Source organism: Centruroides vittatus, unplaced genomic scaffold, assembly GCF_030686945.1.
Source record: "Centruroides vittatus isolate TY-2023 unplaced genomic scaffold, ASM3068694v2 contig_466, whole genome shotgun sequence".
Taxonomy (NCBI): domain Eukaryota; kingdom Metazoa; phylum Arthropoda; class Arachnida; order Scorpiones; family Buthidae; genus Centruroides; species Centruroides vittatus.
The window spans coordinates 1,468,001-1,483,300 of record NW_027122260.1 but is presented as its reverse complement, the minus strand read 5'-3'; the positions used below and the strand labels follow the sequence as shown (position 1 = coordinate 1,483,300).

General features: G+C 26.1%; 1 protein-coding gene across 1 annotated transcript in view; it reads right to left on the bottom strand.

The window, feature by feature from the left end:
• Positions 1–3,942: 3,942 nt before the first annotated feature.
• The window catches only part of LOC136977662 (sortilin-related receptor-like), a 155,282-nt gene continuing 143,924 nt past the window's right edge, over positions 3,943–15,300 (bottom strand). The window contains exons 39-41 of the mRNA XM_067273194.1: positions 14,149–14,339; positions 10,282–10,482; positions 3,943–8,420 (exon numbers count right to left, since the gene is read on the bottom strand). Coding sequence (XP_067129295.1) covers positions 8,356–8,420; positions 10,282–10,482; positions 14,149–14,339 — 457 coding nt within the window. The 3' untranslated portion in view covers positions 3,943–8,355. The remainder of the gene's footprint in view (positions 8,421–10,281; positions 10,483–14,148; positions 14,340–15,300) is intronic.

The following is a 15,300-nucleotide window of genomic DNA, read 5'->3' as shown; positions in this document are numbered from 1 at the left end:
GAAACTTGTCTCCAGGGTCGTCAAGTCTGCTCGCAAACAAAGTTTTTGTTTGACTGCCCTGTAATGAACAGTACCAATAAGAAGTGGAATAATACATACTGTATATAAATAAATAAATACGTCATATCCTGATTCTAGCCGCAAGGAATCCTTTCTCAGGTTTAGCTTATTTCAAAATGGTCTAATCATCCAAGCGCTCACTTGAATAAACTATATTTAATATGTCTAGAGGTAGATCTAACTTTTCATCTGGTAATGTTAAGAGGATGTTAGTTGTTTCTTCTTCAAATGTTTCAATTAGTATTAATTCTGTAACTGTTGAAGATTTACAAGAAATTTTACAATTATTTTGGATAATAGAACATTTAGGAATATTAAAGAAAAGTTGTAAAGTAGACGATGACTTGATACCGCAAGGCTTTCAAAATAGTATTACGAAGATGGGAGAATGTTATGAAGTATCTTTATCTCGGAAAGAACAAACTAATATCGTAGAAGATAATAAATCTGCAGCATTAAAAAGACTTTGGTTCTCTTTTAAACTTTATGATTAATGAATAGTCTTGTACAATAGTTATTAGAAGGAGATTAACTCACAATTGGAAGCAGAAATAATTCAATATGTTCACAATTTTCCCTAAATTATATGCTTGAGATTGGACCTAACATGTTACCCTATTTAGATGATGTTTCATTTCAATTTAGAAAAACTCCTGTTGCAATAGCAGGAAATCTTGAAAAAGCATTTCTTTAAATTTCTGTGGAAAAATAAGATTGAGATGCTTTGTGATGTTTTGGCCTGAAATTACACATCACAGAGAGATCCTTATCAAGACATTGTGAATGAAAAGAATTTTGTTATGAGCCTTACAGAGTCATTTTTATTACTAGTGACCATTTATTGTCATTAAGATAATACAAGAATAAATATCCAGATATTTGCCAAATCATAGTAATAATCAAAGTACAGGTACATAGAAAATTAAATTTCTAGTGTACATGACGATGAAAAAGCTCTAAGAGTGAAATGGGAATCACTGAAATATTTAAAGATGCAACAATGACCTTGAACAAGTGAAATTAGCTATATTATGTAAAAGGATTCACCACTCTAGTGATGAGACAGAATCCATCCAATGCCAAGATATTAGGTCTGCTTTGAAATCATGACGATCAGACTCAGTTTAAATTCATTTTTTGTAATCTTGAGAGAATTTAAAACAAGAAATACAAAGAGTGATGATTCAAACAGTTGTGCTATTTATGGTTCCCTAGGATTTGGTTCTTCCATTCACTATACATGGTAAAATGTTCTAAGAAACTCTGGAAAGAGAAAATTTCAGAAGTGATAAAATTAAAGATCAGCTTCTTAGGGAATGAAAACAATGACTCTTGGAGACTCCATCTTTGAGAAATATACAAATAAAATAATATTTTGGGCACATGACAGAATCCAGACCAAAGTGAGATTCATATCTTTAGAGATGCAAGTCCCCTAGCATATGGAACAGCAGCTTATTTGAAGAGATTTCATAAGGGAAAACATCATGTTACTCTGATTTTAGAGGAAAATCACTAGTTTTTGCTATAAACACTTACCTTACCAAGAAGAGAATGATCAGCTGCATTATTATGTGCTAAATTGTCCTCCCGATTGGTGAATTTATTGTTTACTTCTCTGATATTTCTTTAAAGTGATTGTAAAATTGCATTATGTTGAATAAAAGATGATCATAATAATTGAAACCATCTATAAAAAACCAAGAGAGAGAGAAATAAATAATAGGACAAACACTACACAATGGATTTTCTGAGCTGACTAATACCCTCTTAACATTACCAGAGAACTACCTCTAGACATATTAAAATGTAGCTCATTTGAGCAAATACTTAGAGTAACTACTTTGATGATAAGACCATTTCAAAATAGGTGAAATAAACCTGAGAAAGGACTCCACAACAGAAGAGGTAAATGAATCTGAAATTATTTGGGTTAGAATATTACAAAAAATTTAATTTGGCAAAGTAATTAAGTTGCTTACTCAGAAAGAAGTATTGAAAAATTCTAATATCAGCGATTTACAGCCTTTTCTTGACAAAAACAGACTTAAGATTAGGAGAAAATCTCCAAAATACCAAACTAACAGACTGAATAGCAACCCTTTATTTTACCTGAAAGACATTAATAAACATCATAAACTGTTACACAATGGAATGAATGATATCATTGTCAAAATTAGAACAAAATATTGATTTTCAAAGATAAGGTGAAGAGTAAAAACTGTCATCATGAAATGCCTCATCTTTAGGAAGTTTAAAGTCAAACTGGCTGTTGAGCTAACAGTTTCCCTCCCTGCTGATCATATAATTGCTTCACCATCCTTAAAAGAACTGGAACATATTTTGCTTTTTTTACATACATGGTAACCAGAGACATACAATTAGATCTTGTAATCAATATGACAAGTAACAGTTTTATTCTTGTCTTGCCTTTCAATGATTTTATTTCAAATGAGGAACATCTTCAGTTTTAGACTCAGTTAATTCTAAAACTTTCAAGAAAACAGATAAGGAATTACTCTTGTTATTTTCTGAAAACAAAGTGATGATATCCAGAAATTTTGTCCTGAAACAGATTCAATGGAAATGGTGAGGTAGTTTTTGGGAATGTTTAGCACACTTTGTAAAGACCTGTCTTAAGAAAATATTTGATAAAGTCTCTTTGTTACTTGAGGAACACAGTTTTGACAGAGAGAAAACTTATTATAAATTCATGTCTCCTTACTTATGTCATAATAACTGACAATCAAGAACTGCTTACTAGAGTAGAGAGGAGACTTGTCTTTACACTAGTTTAAATGAATAACATACAAACAGTTGGCATCTTAGAATGAAGATAATAAATCAGTTATAGAGATGTTTGATGAGAGAATATTTGCTCAAATTGAAAAACATCTATAACAAGATGTCCAAGTACAGATTTAAATTTAAACCTGATAGTGGTGTACTTATAAGGAAAACAACCAGCCATTCTTATTATGGAAACTAAGGCCAATAGAGATGTGCATGAGAGTCGCAATAGGCACATCTGTTCCTGCTCCCTAATATTACTAAAAGGAAAGGATATACAGACACCAGATGGTCTGGCAATTATGTCCACTGTAGAAAATTGAAAACTTTGTTATTTGTACAGTGCCAAAGAAAAACGACAACCCCCTTTGACAACTCGTAGATGTGACAATGTTTCTTATAAATAACTTTTGTTCAGTAAAAGTCTTGTTTGTAAAGTGTACATGTGTCACTTCTCTTTCATTTTTTTTGAGAGATGAACAAAGAAAAATTGGTGCAAATTTATAAATATATGAAAATACAATACATCATAATCTGATTCTTAATAGTAAAAATAATATGGTTTTTAGATCTTTTTTGATCTAAAAACCATATTATTTTTGGATCATGATTTCACTTATTAATTTACTAAATTACAGAATTTGTCTAAGTATGCAATAAAAAGCCACTAATTTATGCTAAGACTAATAATTATAAATAAATTTTGATATTTAATTAAATAATTTAAAATAGTTCTTCTTTCAGAATTTTGTAATTTAATTTAAAAATTATTCTGCTTTTAAATAAGTTTGACTAATGTATAATATAAAGATGGCCCAAAAGAAAGTTATGTTTATAAAAATGAAAAAAACTAACTTGAAATGGCTGCCTATTATTCATAATTCATTCACTTTTAATGAAGTGAAATGCACACAATATCTGCATTAACTGATTTTTGGCTAACCTGTATTTTACAAAATATCTTTTAAATTCAAAATTAATTATTCGAAATGAAGAATCTATTGTTTTTCAGTTAATCAACTTTTCAAAATGTTAAATGCTCAATTTTGTTAAATAATATAACATGCAGAAATAAAATCATACAACAAAGCATCAACACATCACATTTTATTCTTGCTATTAACAAAAATTTGCATTTATATCATTGATAACAATGTATTTGAAATTCCAAACAGCTCATCTTATCAAATATATATTGTATTATATTTCACCTACAAAATATACACATTAGCAAATACAATAGTTTCTTTCATTCTTGATTAAACAATAGATTGTTACCTGATGCCGATATATATATATATTATATGTTCTCAAATTTTGGTGTTATATGCAATATACAATAAATTTTAAGAAATTTAATTTTATTAAAATTATAAAAGGAAAAAGTATTTAGATTTAATGTTTTTAACAATAAATGGAATTTATAATTGTAAAATTTACAAAAATAATCTCTGTACAAATTATAAACTTAAATATACAATTGTAGTGTTTTGGCATAGAAATTTAAATGCATACTAATTCAATCGAAAGATATTTCCTGAAAAATTTAGTAACAATCTTATTAAAATTTATAATTTTAATTATAATAATAAATGCCAGTAAAAATATAATTTTTGGAAGAGATTTAAGAAAATTGTATCAATAAATTTCATAATATAGTAATGAGAAATATTGTAGATGATATATTAACAAGTAATAACTAAAATATTACAAAATGTGGAGAAAATACAGCAGCATTGCAAAATATCATCATAACTTCTTTTTTTCTAAATAATATTTACTAAATGTACCATTTTCATTACCTTCATTCATATATATATAATATATATATATATATATATTCTGTCATTGTAAATTTAGAAATATGAAAATATCTATTAATCTACCAAATATACTGAGTTATATTTTTTAATTTTTGGCCAGCTAATCTCATATTTTGTAATAAATTAGAAAATATTGTTGACACTGAACAATAAAAAAAAAGAGAGGAAGACCAAAGAGAACTTTCATTTTTATGAATCAATGTTTGGTTGTTACAAATAGGCTGTGGACACATTACATAAAAACTGCTGACCCCAACTCTGGCTCTTCAATTTTTTTCATAAAAGCTTAATTGTATTACTAACCACAAATCTATTAATATGGTAAATGGTACCATAAAACATTTCATGTGAATCATCTTGCTACTTTTTAGTTATAACCTATATTTAAATGCAAATTTATATTGAGGTTAGAGTCTGATTCCACCAAAAATAGCTTCTGACTCTGACTCCAACTATGATTCCACAGCCCTGGTTTTTAAGACTGAACTGAAGATTGGAGTAAGAAACTCAAATATCTTTCTTGTTAAAAATTTGATTTGCGAGCCAGGTTATAATTTTTATTTTTGTTTACTATTTTATAATACAGTCAAATCTCATTACAGCATAATGATACAAAATATAGTTCTCGTACAGTTCGTAATAGCTTAACGTAAAATTTCTACCAATTAAATGACATCCTCTACTGGAACAAATCTCTGTTCATCAATACAATTTTTTTATGTACTCGTAAAATGCATAGTATTTTCCTTATTGCATTACTATTGTTATAGAGAAAATTAAATTTTAATTAATTTTAATTTACAGCTCTTTTTTTTGGAATCAAAGTGTACCACTCTCTTAATATAGTGATTCCAGTAAAAATGTTATCTGCAGTCAGTTGGCATCAGTACTGATGATAACAGGTTTCCAGATTTAGCAGCATGTTTTTGCTGTTTTAGCACCTAATTTTTTTTTGTTAATAATAATTCCATAATAATATACCTAATAATACTATGATATTTTGTTCAAACATTGTCTAACTTTGTAGAACTATCTCTATCTATAGTCAAAGACAAATGAGGAAGAAGAAACTTAAAAATTTTCACTATAACAATAAATCTTTCTATAACAGTATTTTTTTTCTTGTTTCACTAAATATTGCTATAGAGGGATTTGACTGTACTTGTAAGATACAAAGATCTGATAATTTTATATTTGTATAATTAGATGAATTATTTAAATATATTGGAGCTGAACAAATCTAATTATTAATAATGACTATAACACCATTTTTAAGACACAATTAACTAAATAAAACAATACCTTCAATTGAAAATTATGCTTATAAAAGAATAAAGCATCATCCATAATTAATTTAACTATATTTTCTCCTCATTTTGTAAAATAAATGATTAAAACTGCTGCTTTTGTTGGAAGAAAGAGTAAAATTTTTTATTTTTGTCTTCAAATAGTAAAATTGTTTTTTTCTTTCTCATCTCGATGAAGATTAATATCTTTATGAATAAGAATTTAGCAATTCACAATTATAAAATTTCAAATAAATACTTATTCAAGTACTTTCATTACATTTACTTTTAAACATTAACTAAAAAATGATAATAAAGATTAGTATTACACTCTTTTAAATTAATATTTTATTAGATATATATATATTTTATTGATTTATAGATTTAATAATAATTTATCATGAATAAAACAATTGTAAAAAAAGTCTACAAAATTCTAAATGAAAAAATGCTTTTTTAAAAAGCATATTAATTCCAGAAAAAAAAAGTAAACATCAAAATATAATACTAAAATTACAGAAGAAGACAATTCTGTCATATATACAAGGAAGTCATTCAGTTTAAATCCAAATTTAATGAATATTTAATACAAAATTAGTGCTTCAAATGTGACTATTGTAAATTGTGTCTAGAAGATTCATAAATTTGATTTTAAACTGATGAAAAAAGAGATTTATGAATTGATCATTAAATAAACATTCTAAAAATTTTATCACTCAGTTTCTTTTAAAAATATAAGAATTTTTGAAAAAAGAAAAATAGATTTGAAGTGAGATTCACTAAATATTTTAAAAATTATCTAAAAGAAAAGCTGAAGTCAATTATCCAAAGTACATTTTAAATAACTGAATAATTCTATTTTATTTTTTTTTAATTTAACAATGTAAGAAATAATTTTTTAGAATTTCATATAATAAAATTTTAACACATTTGATTACTTATATTAATAGTATAGGATGTGGTCACAATATCTTATCACTCATTAAATTTTGAACTAACTTAACTAAAATTTGTTTTGTTTGCAGTAGAAATGTATAAGCATATATATGTGTTTATATCATTTTAAGGAGTATATAGTTGACATTAGAACAAGATCAATTCTAATGAAGAGCACATGACATTTACTTAATCAATTCTATTATTTGCAAAGTTTCATAGGAAGCAGAGAAGAAACTAGTGACACTATTTGATGTAATTATCAGATTGAGTTAACTGCCATTGGATTCATGTCAAAAATTTTTTCTTTCAAAACATTTAATAGTTTCTGTAATTTGTTTTTATTTGTTCCATCAATTTTCAAGATGGAACCAATTGAAGAGTATGTGTTTTGGTGAAATTTTGATTTAAACTTGGAAAGACAACAATAGAAACATGTCAAATTTTGAAAATGGCCTTTAAAGAAGCTGCAGTAAGTTGAACCATAAATTATTAGGAGCTTCAAAGAAGACAAAACTTCAATCAAAGACTTAATTTGCAAAATTGATGAAAAGATTATCAAAGTTCGCAAATTTATTCATGCAAATCAGTAACCATTTTAATGTAGAATACTTTTTTATATACAAAAAGTTTATGATGTTAGTCCATGTATTTTTGATCAAAATTTTTATATACAATTCCTTGTATTGTTGATGTATTTTCTACTAGAAACAATGAACAATATTTGCAACAAGTTTTATTGCTGGTTACATAATCATATTGAGAGGTACAAAACTGAAGAGAGTGAAAAGACATTGTGACCATTCTGTACATTAAAACTGATTATCATCTCTATTTTTAAGCTTTGAACCTATAACCATGGAAATGAATTAAGATATTATAAAAATAATATAAAATGATATTATTATTAAACGTAGGAGTTAAAAAAATATAATTTCAATAAGAAATACGTTCAATATAATTAAAATTCTTTGGATAATCAACAATTGAAACAATTATATTATTATATGCACAAAGTAATTATTTATCCAATAAACATACCATAAAAAAATACTAATAATTTTTATAATATTTTATATTATTATTAACTCTCTGTACAATATTAAACAACAATACATATTCAAAATTTTGAAAAAGAAAAAAAATAATTATAATTATAATAATAATAATACAGTATGAAATATTTCATATACTTAGTCCAAAAATATATATTTTATATATCACAGATTATAACAAATATTAAATACATTTCCATCTGTATTGTAATAAAAGAACAAAATGCAGAAAATTAATTTAATTCCCTGAATGTAGATTTTTTTATATGTAGAAAAACTATAATACAGATGAAAAGAAAAAACAAGTGCAGAAATATTATACACAGTATATATATATATATATATATAATTTTTGAAAAAATGTTAAATATATTTTAATTAGCTCTTAGAGCAAACTCAAGACATTTATGCAACTATTAGTGGTTCATCATCAGAAAATCCACGTATCATTGGAGAATCTTCTTCCTCATCTAAAGAAATAAAAATGTAACTTGTAATTTAAACAACAGCTAAATTGGTTAAAATTATGCTAAATAGCTAATTAATAAAATTATTGTTTATGATATGTATCTCAAGATTTCAAAATAATTATTGATTAAATTGATATTAATGAAAATTTTTTCAAAAGCTTTACAATTATCTTAGAAAATATAACTATGTTGATTCTAAAAATTAACGAACACAAAACAATAAGATCATTAATTTTATAAAACTGTTTAAAAATATAGTTAAATTAGGTGAATTTCATTGATATGCTTTCACCAGAGGTGCTGGTCATTACAGGCTACAGATATCACCAATAATTTTACCAAACCAAATAACTCATTAAAAAAAGCAATTTGATTATCAAATTATTTAGTTTTTTATAATCCAAATTATTATTATTATTATTATTATGAAAACAAAAATAATTTTCTATTAAAAAAATGTATTTATTATCACATTCTATCATAATAGGAGCTGACCACCAAATAAATAGTGTGAGGTGATATTAGATATAAGAATGCACACTGTTGCTGTTATTTATCACTATAGTCCCTGCAAAGAAAGAGTAGATATGAGTCATCATGAGCTGGAAGGGTCTATGTCAGATGAAAGGAGGCATGGCTTGGGAGTTAAGAAATGTATCTGATCTCTTTCAGCTGTTCTGATTTTTATTTTTCTAAAATAATTTTTTTACACCATTTTTATCATAAATAATTTTATTCATTTATTTTTTATAAATTTTTTTATTTACTCTTAATTCTAGTGTTATTCACATGTCTCCATTCATCACTTTCGTCTAACATCCCTTCCAGCTCAGATGACTCATGTCTATTCTTTTGCTGTACAGACTATAGTTAGTGCACTGTTAGAATGTATATGAGTTTATGTATATGAGCATTGGGGCAGCTCTGTCAAGCCCTGTTTGGAATGTATTCTTAACTGTTTATTTGTGTTTAAGAATATGTGTATTACTACACACTTGCAGTTCTTATCTTTAATTAGGAATTACTGAATCATTAAAAAATAAAATCTTTTGCAATTGTTATCATATTTTTTAATGATTCAGTAATTTTATAATTAATGTTTATTTTTTCCATTTTTATTCATTGTATTTATTTTAATTTTAAATGCTTAAAAATTTTTGCAGTCTTCATTATTGTCCATTTTACTAAATTATTGATTGAAATGATAGTGCTTGTTTTAATTCAATTCAATGTATATAATTAAATATAGATTGAGTCTGTCATCCCAGTATTCTTCATAACTTTGAAGATTAATACTGTAAATCTGAAACAAATAAATAAACCATGCAAAAATAGACATGTTTGCTTTATTATTTATGTTAAAATCCTGATTTTATATTATTAAACAACTTTTTAAATCTGGTTTTATCATTTTTTGGGTCCACAAGCTTCATATTATTTTAATTATAGATGAATAAATCAAAGAACTGTGTAACCAATACTTTTAATAAAAGAAATGTAAATGGTGAAATAACTAACTATATATATCTATTATATCTACAACTACATATATATATTATAACCACACTATAACTACATAACTATATATATCAAATGAAACTGCAGATTTACAGTATTATAGTTTGGAACAACTTTTTAAAAAAAATTAAATAATGTATAACACAAACAACAAAGAATTCTTATCTTAGAAGTGTTGGTCTTAAACTAAGCAGTGTCTGTTCTGTTTTATTTATATGATATCATTTTAGATATATGTAAAATATTAAGTTTTTTCTTAAATCTGATGATAAATTAAAAGGGTTCAGATAATAAAAAAGTCATATAGTTTAAATATTAATAAACGAAAATATAGAAAACATACCCAGTTCTTCATTATTTGAAAAAGTTGCAGAAACGGCATGTGCATCATAATGACTATTTGCAAATGACAAAAAGCTTCTCTGCAGTCGATGATGTCTAACAGCAAAGAATACTACAGCAGCAATTAAAACAGTGATCACAATTACAATGGGCACCACAATGCTAACCAAATTGTTGATGGATACAACTATTTTTTGTGCTTCTGTAAAAAAATGTTTTTAAATGTTAGAATAATCTAAGTAAATCCTGTGGGGAAATTTGAATATTTTCTTAATTATTATAATTTTTCTTAAAATTTGAACTGTTTTCATTTTAATTTACCCTACAGAAAATTATAACACTTACATTGAGAAATTTAAATAGTAAATCTAATCATTGGTAATTTAACAAAGCCAATTTATTAAATGTAAGTCAATTTCAGAAAATTTATTTATTTTAGTTACAATAGGAAAAGTCTGGTTGAGTATATTAAAATACATTAGAACCAAAATGTCAAGAAGACAAAGATGAATTGAAAACAAAAATAAATATAAATGTCCAAACTATATTTAAAAATATGCAATATATTATGGTAATAGCATGCTATGAAATACAAAAATAATAAAAAGAAAGTTGATTGCTAAATCTCAATATTCATTTATTTTGAGATTTAGCAATCAACTTTTAAAGACATAAATGTCACCTCTTTATGTATATAGACAATAATTATGGGCTATATATAAAATCATTCACACTGATGACATTAGTTGTGATCTACCATCAATCTAAATAAACAATACATAAATATAAAAAAAATCAAGAATATTACTAAAATATGATTTTTAAATGTCATTAAGTTCTGCACAAAACAGTATAATATTTTATTCTTTTATTTCTTATTTTTATCCAAACTTCATAGCTAATTATTTATTCACTAAAAGATGCACTCGTGTATTAATTTATTCTTAAATATTTAATAGATTTATTAAGTTTGTTCTAGAATGCAATTTTTTTGGTAGTCTATACTGAGACTACCAAATAAATAAAAGTGGAGTAATTTCAAAGTTATACTTAATTTTGAAATTACTCCACTGATCAGAACTTTTCAAACAAATATTAATTCACTTCATTCTTAGTAGTTTACCAATATCAACGTTACTTTAATTTTCCAACATTAGAGGAGTTCTCTCATATGGACTGCAATTTTGTTCAGCATCTAAATTATTTTCTATCTTATGTTCTCTTCACAGGCTCCTTTACATGCTATTATCCAAGTCTTAGACTCATACAAAGCCTGAATCATTGAATAGAATCAGAAGCATAGAAACAGGCATCAAATAGAGCATATAAGATTGAATACAACTTGGATGTTGAATAAAACTGATGTTATGAAACTGGTTTGACAATTGTTTTTATTATAAAGTAATGTATTAAGAAACAATGTATTTTAAATTCATATTTATGATGGCTTCTTTGGAAAATCTATATCTTGCATAAATACTTACTTTTCTAAAATCAAAACTTTTCACAATTTTTTATAATATAAATTCTGACAATTTTTTGCAAATCAAAATGCTGTATTTCTATTTTTCTTGTTCTATAATCCTAAACTATTAGAGTTGAGTGTTTCATCTAGTAATTCTAACATCCAAAGATTAATGAAGACAAAATAGTTGGAACTGCTGAGTGAAACACTCAACTCTAATAGTTTAGGATTACAGAATATAGAACAAGAACAATGAATTCTGACATCAAAAGTAAACAGAAAGAATAACCTCAATCAATAAAATTAAACATTCAATTTTCAAAATTTTCAGAAATGGTTTTTATAACTTTTTCAATAGCTCTATTTTATCTTTTATGAAAGCTGTATTAGTTTTTGTAAAATCTTTAATTTTAACCATATAAGTAATTACAGGATTGTCAGAATTTTTAATAAATTGTAAAGAGATTTTAATTTTTTTTTTTTGCACTTTGAAGCTTAGGACTTTATTTGGAATTTCAAATAAATCCTTAATCAATTTTATTTACTGATGAAAAGACTTATCAAATCCAATAAAAAAATATAATACTTATACTAAAGAAAACATACAAAGAAAAAATAAGTTATCTTTAAGATAATTATTTGTAATAATGATATTAGACAATCTTAATTGAATATAAATCAATAATAAGATTATGTTTAAATTTTCAATGTATTTTCTAACTTCAAATACTCCCAAACCTGTTAAATAAACATATTTTTTCTTTTTCATTTATTTTGAATGCTCATAGTTCATGCTTCCTGTTAAGGTGTTTAAATTAACATACAATTGATTATATTATTTTGTTTAATTATTACATATATATATGGTAATATTCACATGTAATATACACATGTTCAACTCTTTTCAAATTTCAACTCAACTTGAATGTTCAACTCTTTTCAAATTTTATGAATTCGTCATTTAATTTACAATATGTATAAATGTTACAATAATCATTTGAAATGATTATTGTAACATTTATACATATTGTAAATTAAATGATGAGTTAATTGTGAGTTAAGTTTCAACTTCATTATTACAGCCAACTTGCATTAACACAAATTGTTATGGGAACAATAGTTAATTCATTTTATCAAAAATTTGTATAAACGATTTTCAAGGTCAAGGTTGTATAATTTACAGAGTTAAGAATTAATAGGAAACCAAAATATCTAAATTATAATATTTTGAATTAATTTACTAAATAAAATAAAATAAAATTTATTTATAAAAATAAATTAATAATCTAAATCAAACTTTCCCAAACTTTTTTGAAACATTGCCACCTTGGTTCCATAAACTTATACTCAACACTTCAATCCATTTTTCCTTTTGTGAGAAAGGCTTGGAAACATTCTTAGAAAGACTTTTGAGAACCTCACTCTTACCGAACATTGTTCTCCACATCTGAAAACCATTAAATGCAATGTTTCTTCTTACCTGTTTTAACAGAAGAAAGGGAAAGGTTGTCTGCAATCCCAACCCTTGCCTACAATTACCATTCAGTACCCTGCCTCCAGTGCCCTCCTACTGCCCACTTGCTTCTTTTCACCCACTTAGATTTACTCACCACTCCCTTGTGGGCAGTACAACCATTTTGGCATCATCACCTATCTAAATGATTTTCAAATCAAACAAAATGAGAAGGACACAATATATATGTTTAAGCATGGAGCAACACTTCAGTATGGATAAATAAAACAAAGATAGACAAAATCTATGATTTCTTTCTGTTGAAGATTGTTTGAAAAAGTATAAAATACTTTTTGGCATCAAAAGAGTAAAATGGAGCCAAATTTGGCATAAAGTATCCAAACTGATATGCAAACTATCACATGTTTGCATGGGACTGCATCCATTTAAAGAGGTGGGAGTCCTTAAACTTTAATCCTTATTTTCTGAGTACAGTAGAATGATCTGCTAAAATCAGATGTTTGAATTGCTTTATAATTGAAGATCAAACCAGTTTTTGCTTACTGGAAGAAGAAAATTTTTCTACACAAAATAAAACATTTATTACAGTACCATTCTACTTTTTATACTTTTTGACATGAATAATAAAATCATTATTGAAAATAGAATTTTTCTTGGGGGTTGCGAAGGTAATTTAGAGTTCGATTTAACAAATTCTGGTAAAATTTTTGTTTGCTTTATCACATGAAAATTAATATTGTGACAATGGTGTTTTGCCAGGGAAATGCAAAATTCACTTTATCAGTGTTCATTTTAAGGCAAGTCGACTGTATTGTGTTATTGTTTTTTTTTTATTAATGTACTTTATAATCAAAAAGTAAAGAATTAAACATAATAATTATCAGAATTATTTAAAACAAAGTATAATAATATAAATATAAAAATTTTACCATTTGGATTTCCAAAATCATTCCAATCTGAAAGTTTGCTTTGATATCCTTCTTTATCAACAATATTAACAGCAACATGGTAAATTTTGCCTTTAGGAACCGAAGGAATTATAACTGGTGGTGTTGAAGCAGTATAATGAGATGCTTTATTTATACTTTTATCTTCACTTAACCAGACAAAATACTTATAACTAAAACGAAATCAATTTTTTATGAAAATTTTCATTTTGTTAAGTATATCAGATTTAGATATCTTCTAATCACTATTTATCATTATATACTTATTTATAAGTTAACTATAAAAATTAACAATAATAATTGTAATCAAAAAAGAAAAGTATAAAACTAAAACTTCATTTAATACATTAAAATTTTAGTTTTCACTTCTCTTTTTTGATTATATTAAAATGAACTTTTATTGCCATGGCCATTGACCAATCAAGTGAAGTCATGGCATAACTTAAAAAAAACTTGTTGGACTATTTGTTTCAGAATTTTCTACAATGCAAACTAAAATGTTACCCTAGGATCCAAAATGGCGGCGGGGGAAATTTTTCCCTATGTTGGAGACTGCGACGGAGAAAAAAATTTTCCCTCCATTCAAGATGGCTGCGTTTCCGGCCGCCATCTTGAATTTCTCTGCACACTCCGCGGATATTAACCGAAATAAACAATAAAAAAAAAGAATTTTTTTACTCACTTTTCGATGGTGGTTGCCTGCTTCTTCCTATCTTTTTTTCCTTTCCGAACGTATTTTTAAATATACGCCCTTTCTCGTACTTTCTTTTACATATTACGGTCTCGTCGATTTCCACCGTTTTATTCGGCACTCCTTTTTTAAACGATGTCAAATTACTCAAAGCTATAAGCAATACCAACCGTATGTGATTGGACCAATCGACTCCCGTTTTTCTGGATTTGCCCGCCGCAATCGCCGAGGTTGTCGCCGTACATTCCAGACATAGTTAGTGCCATATAAACAACAGAATGCAACTCCAAGAAATGTGGCCAAATTTACTTTTAAATGTTCCATCAAAGGCAGAGGTCTTCATTCCGCACTTACTACATCGCAAGAAACAGCTTTCTCTATTACTCCGATAGTATAATTTGCATAAAGAATCGCAATGAATGCAAACGGACTCGGTCGGCTGT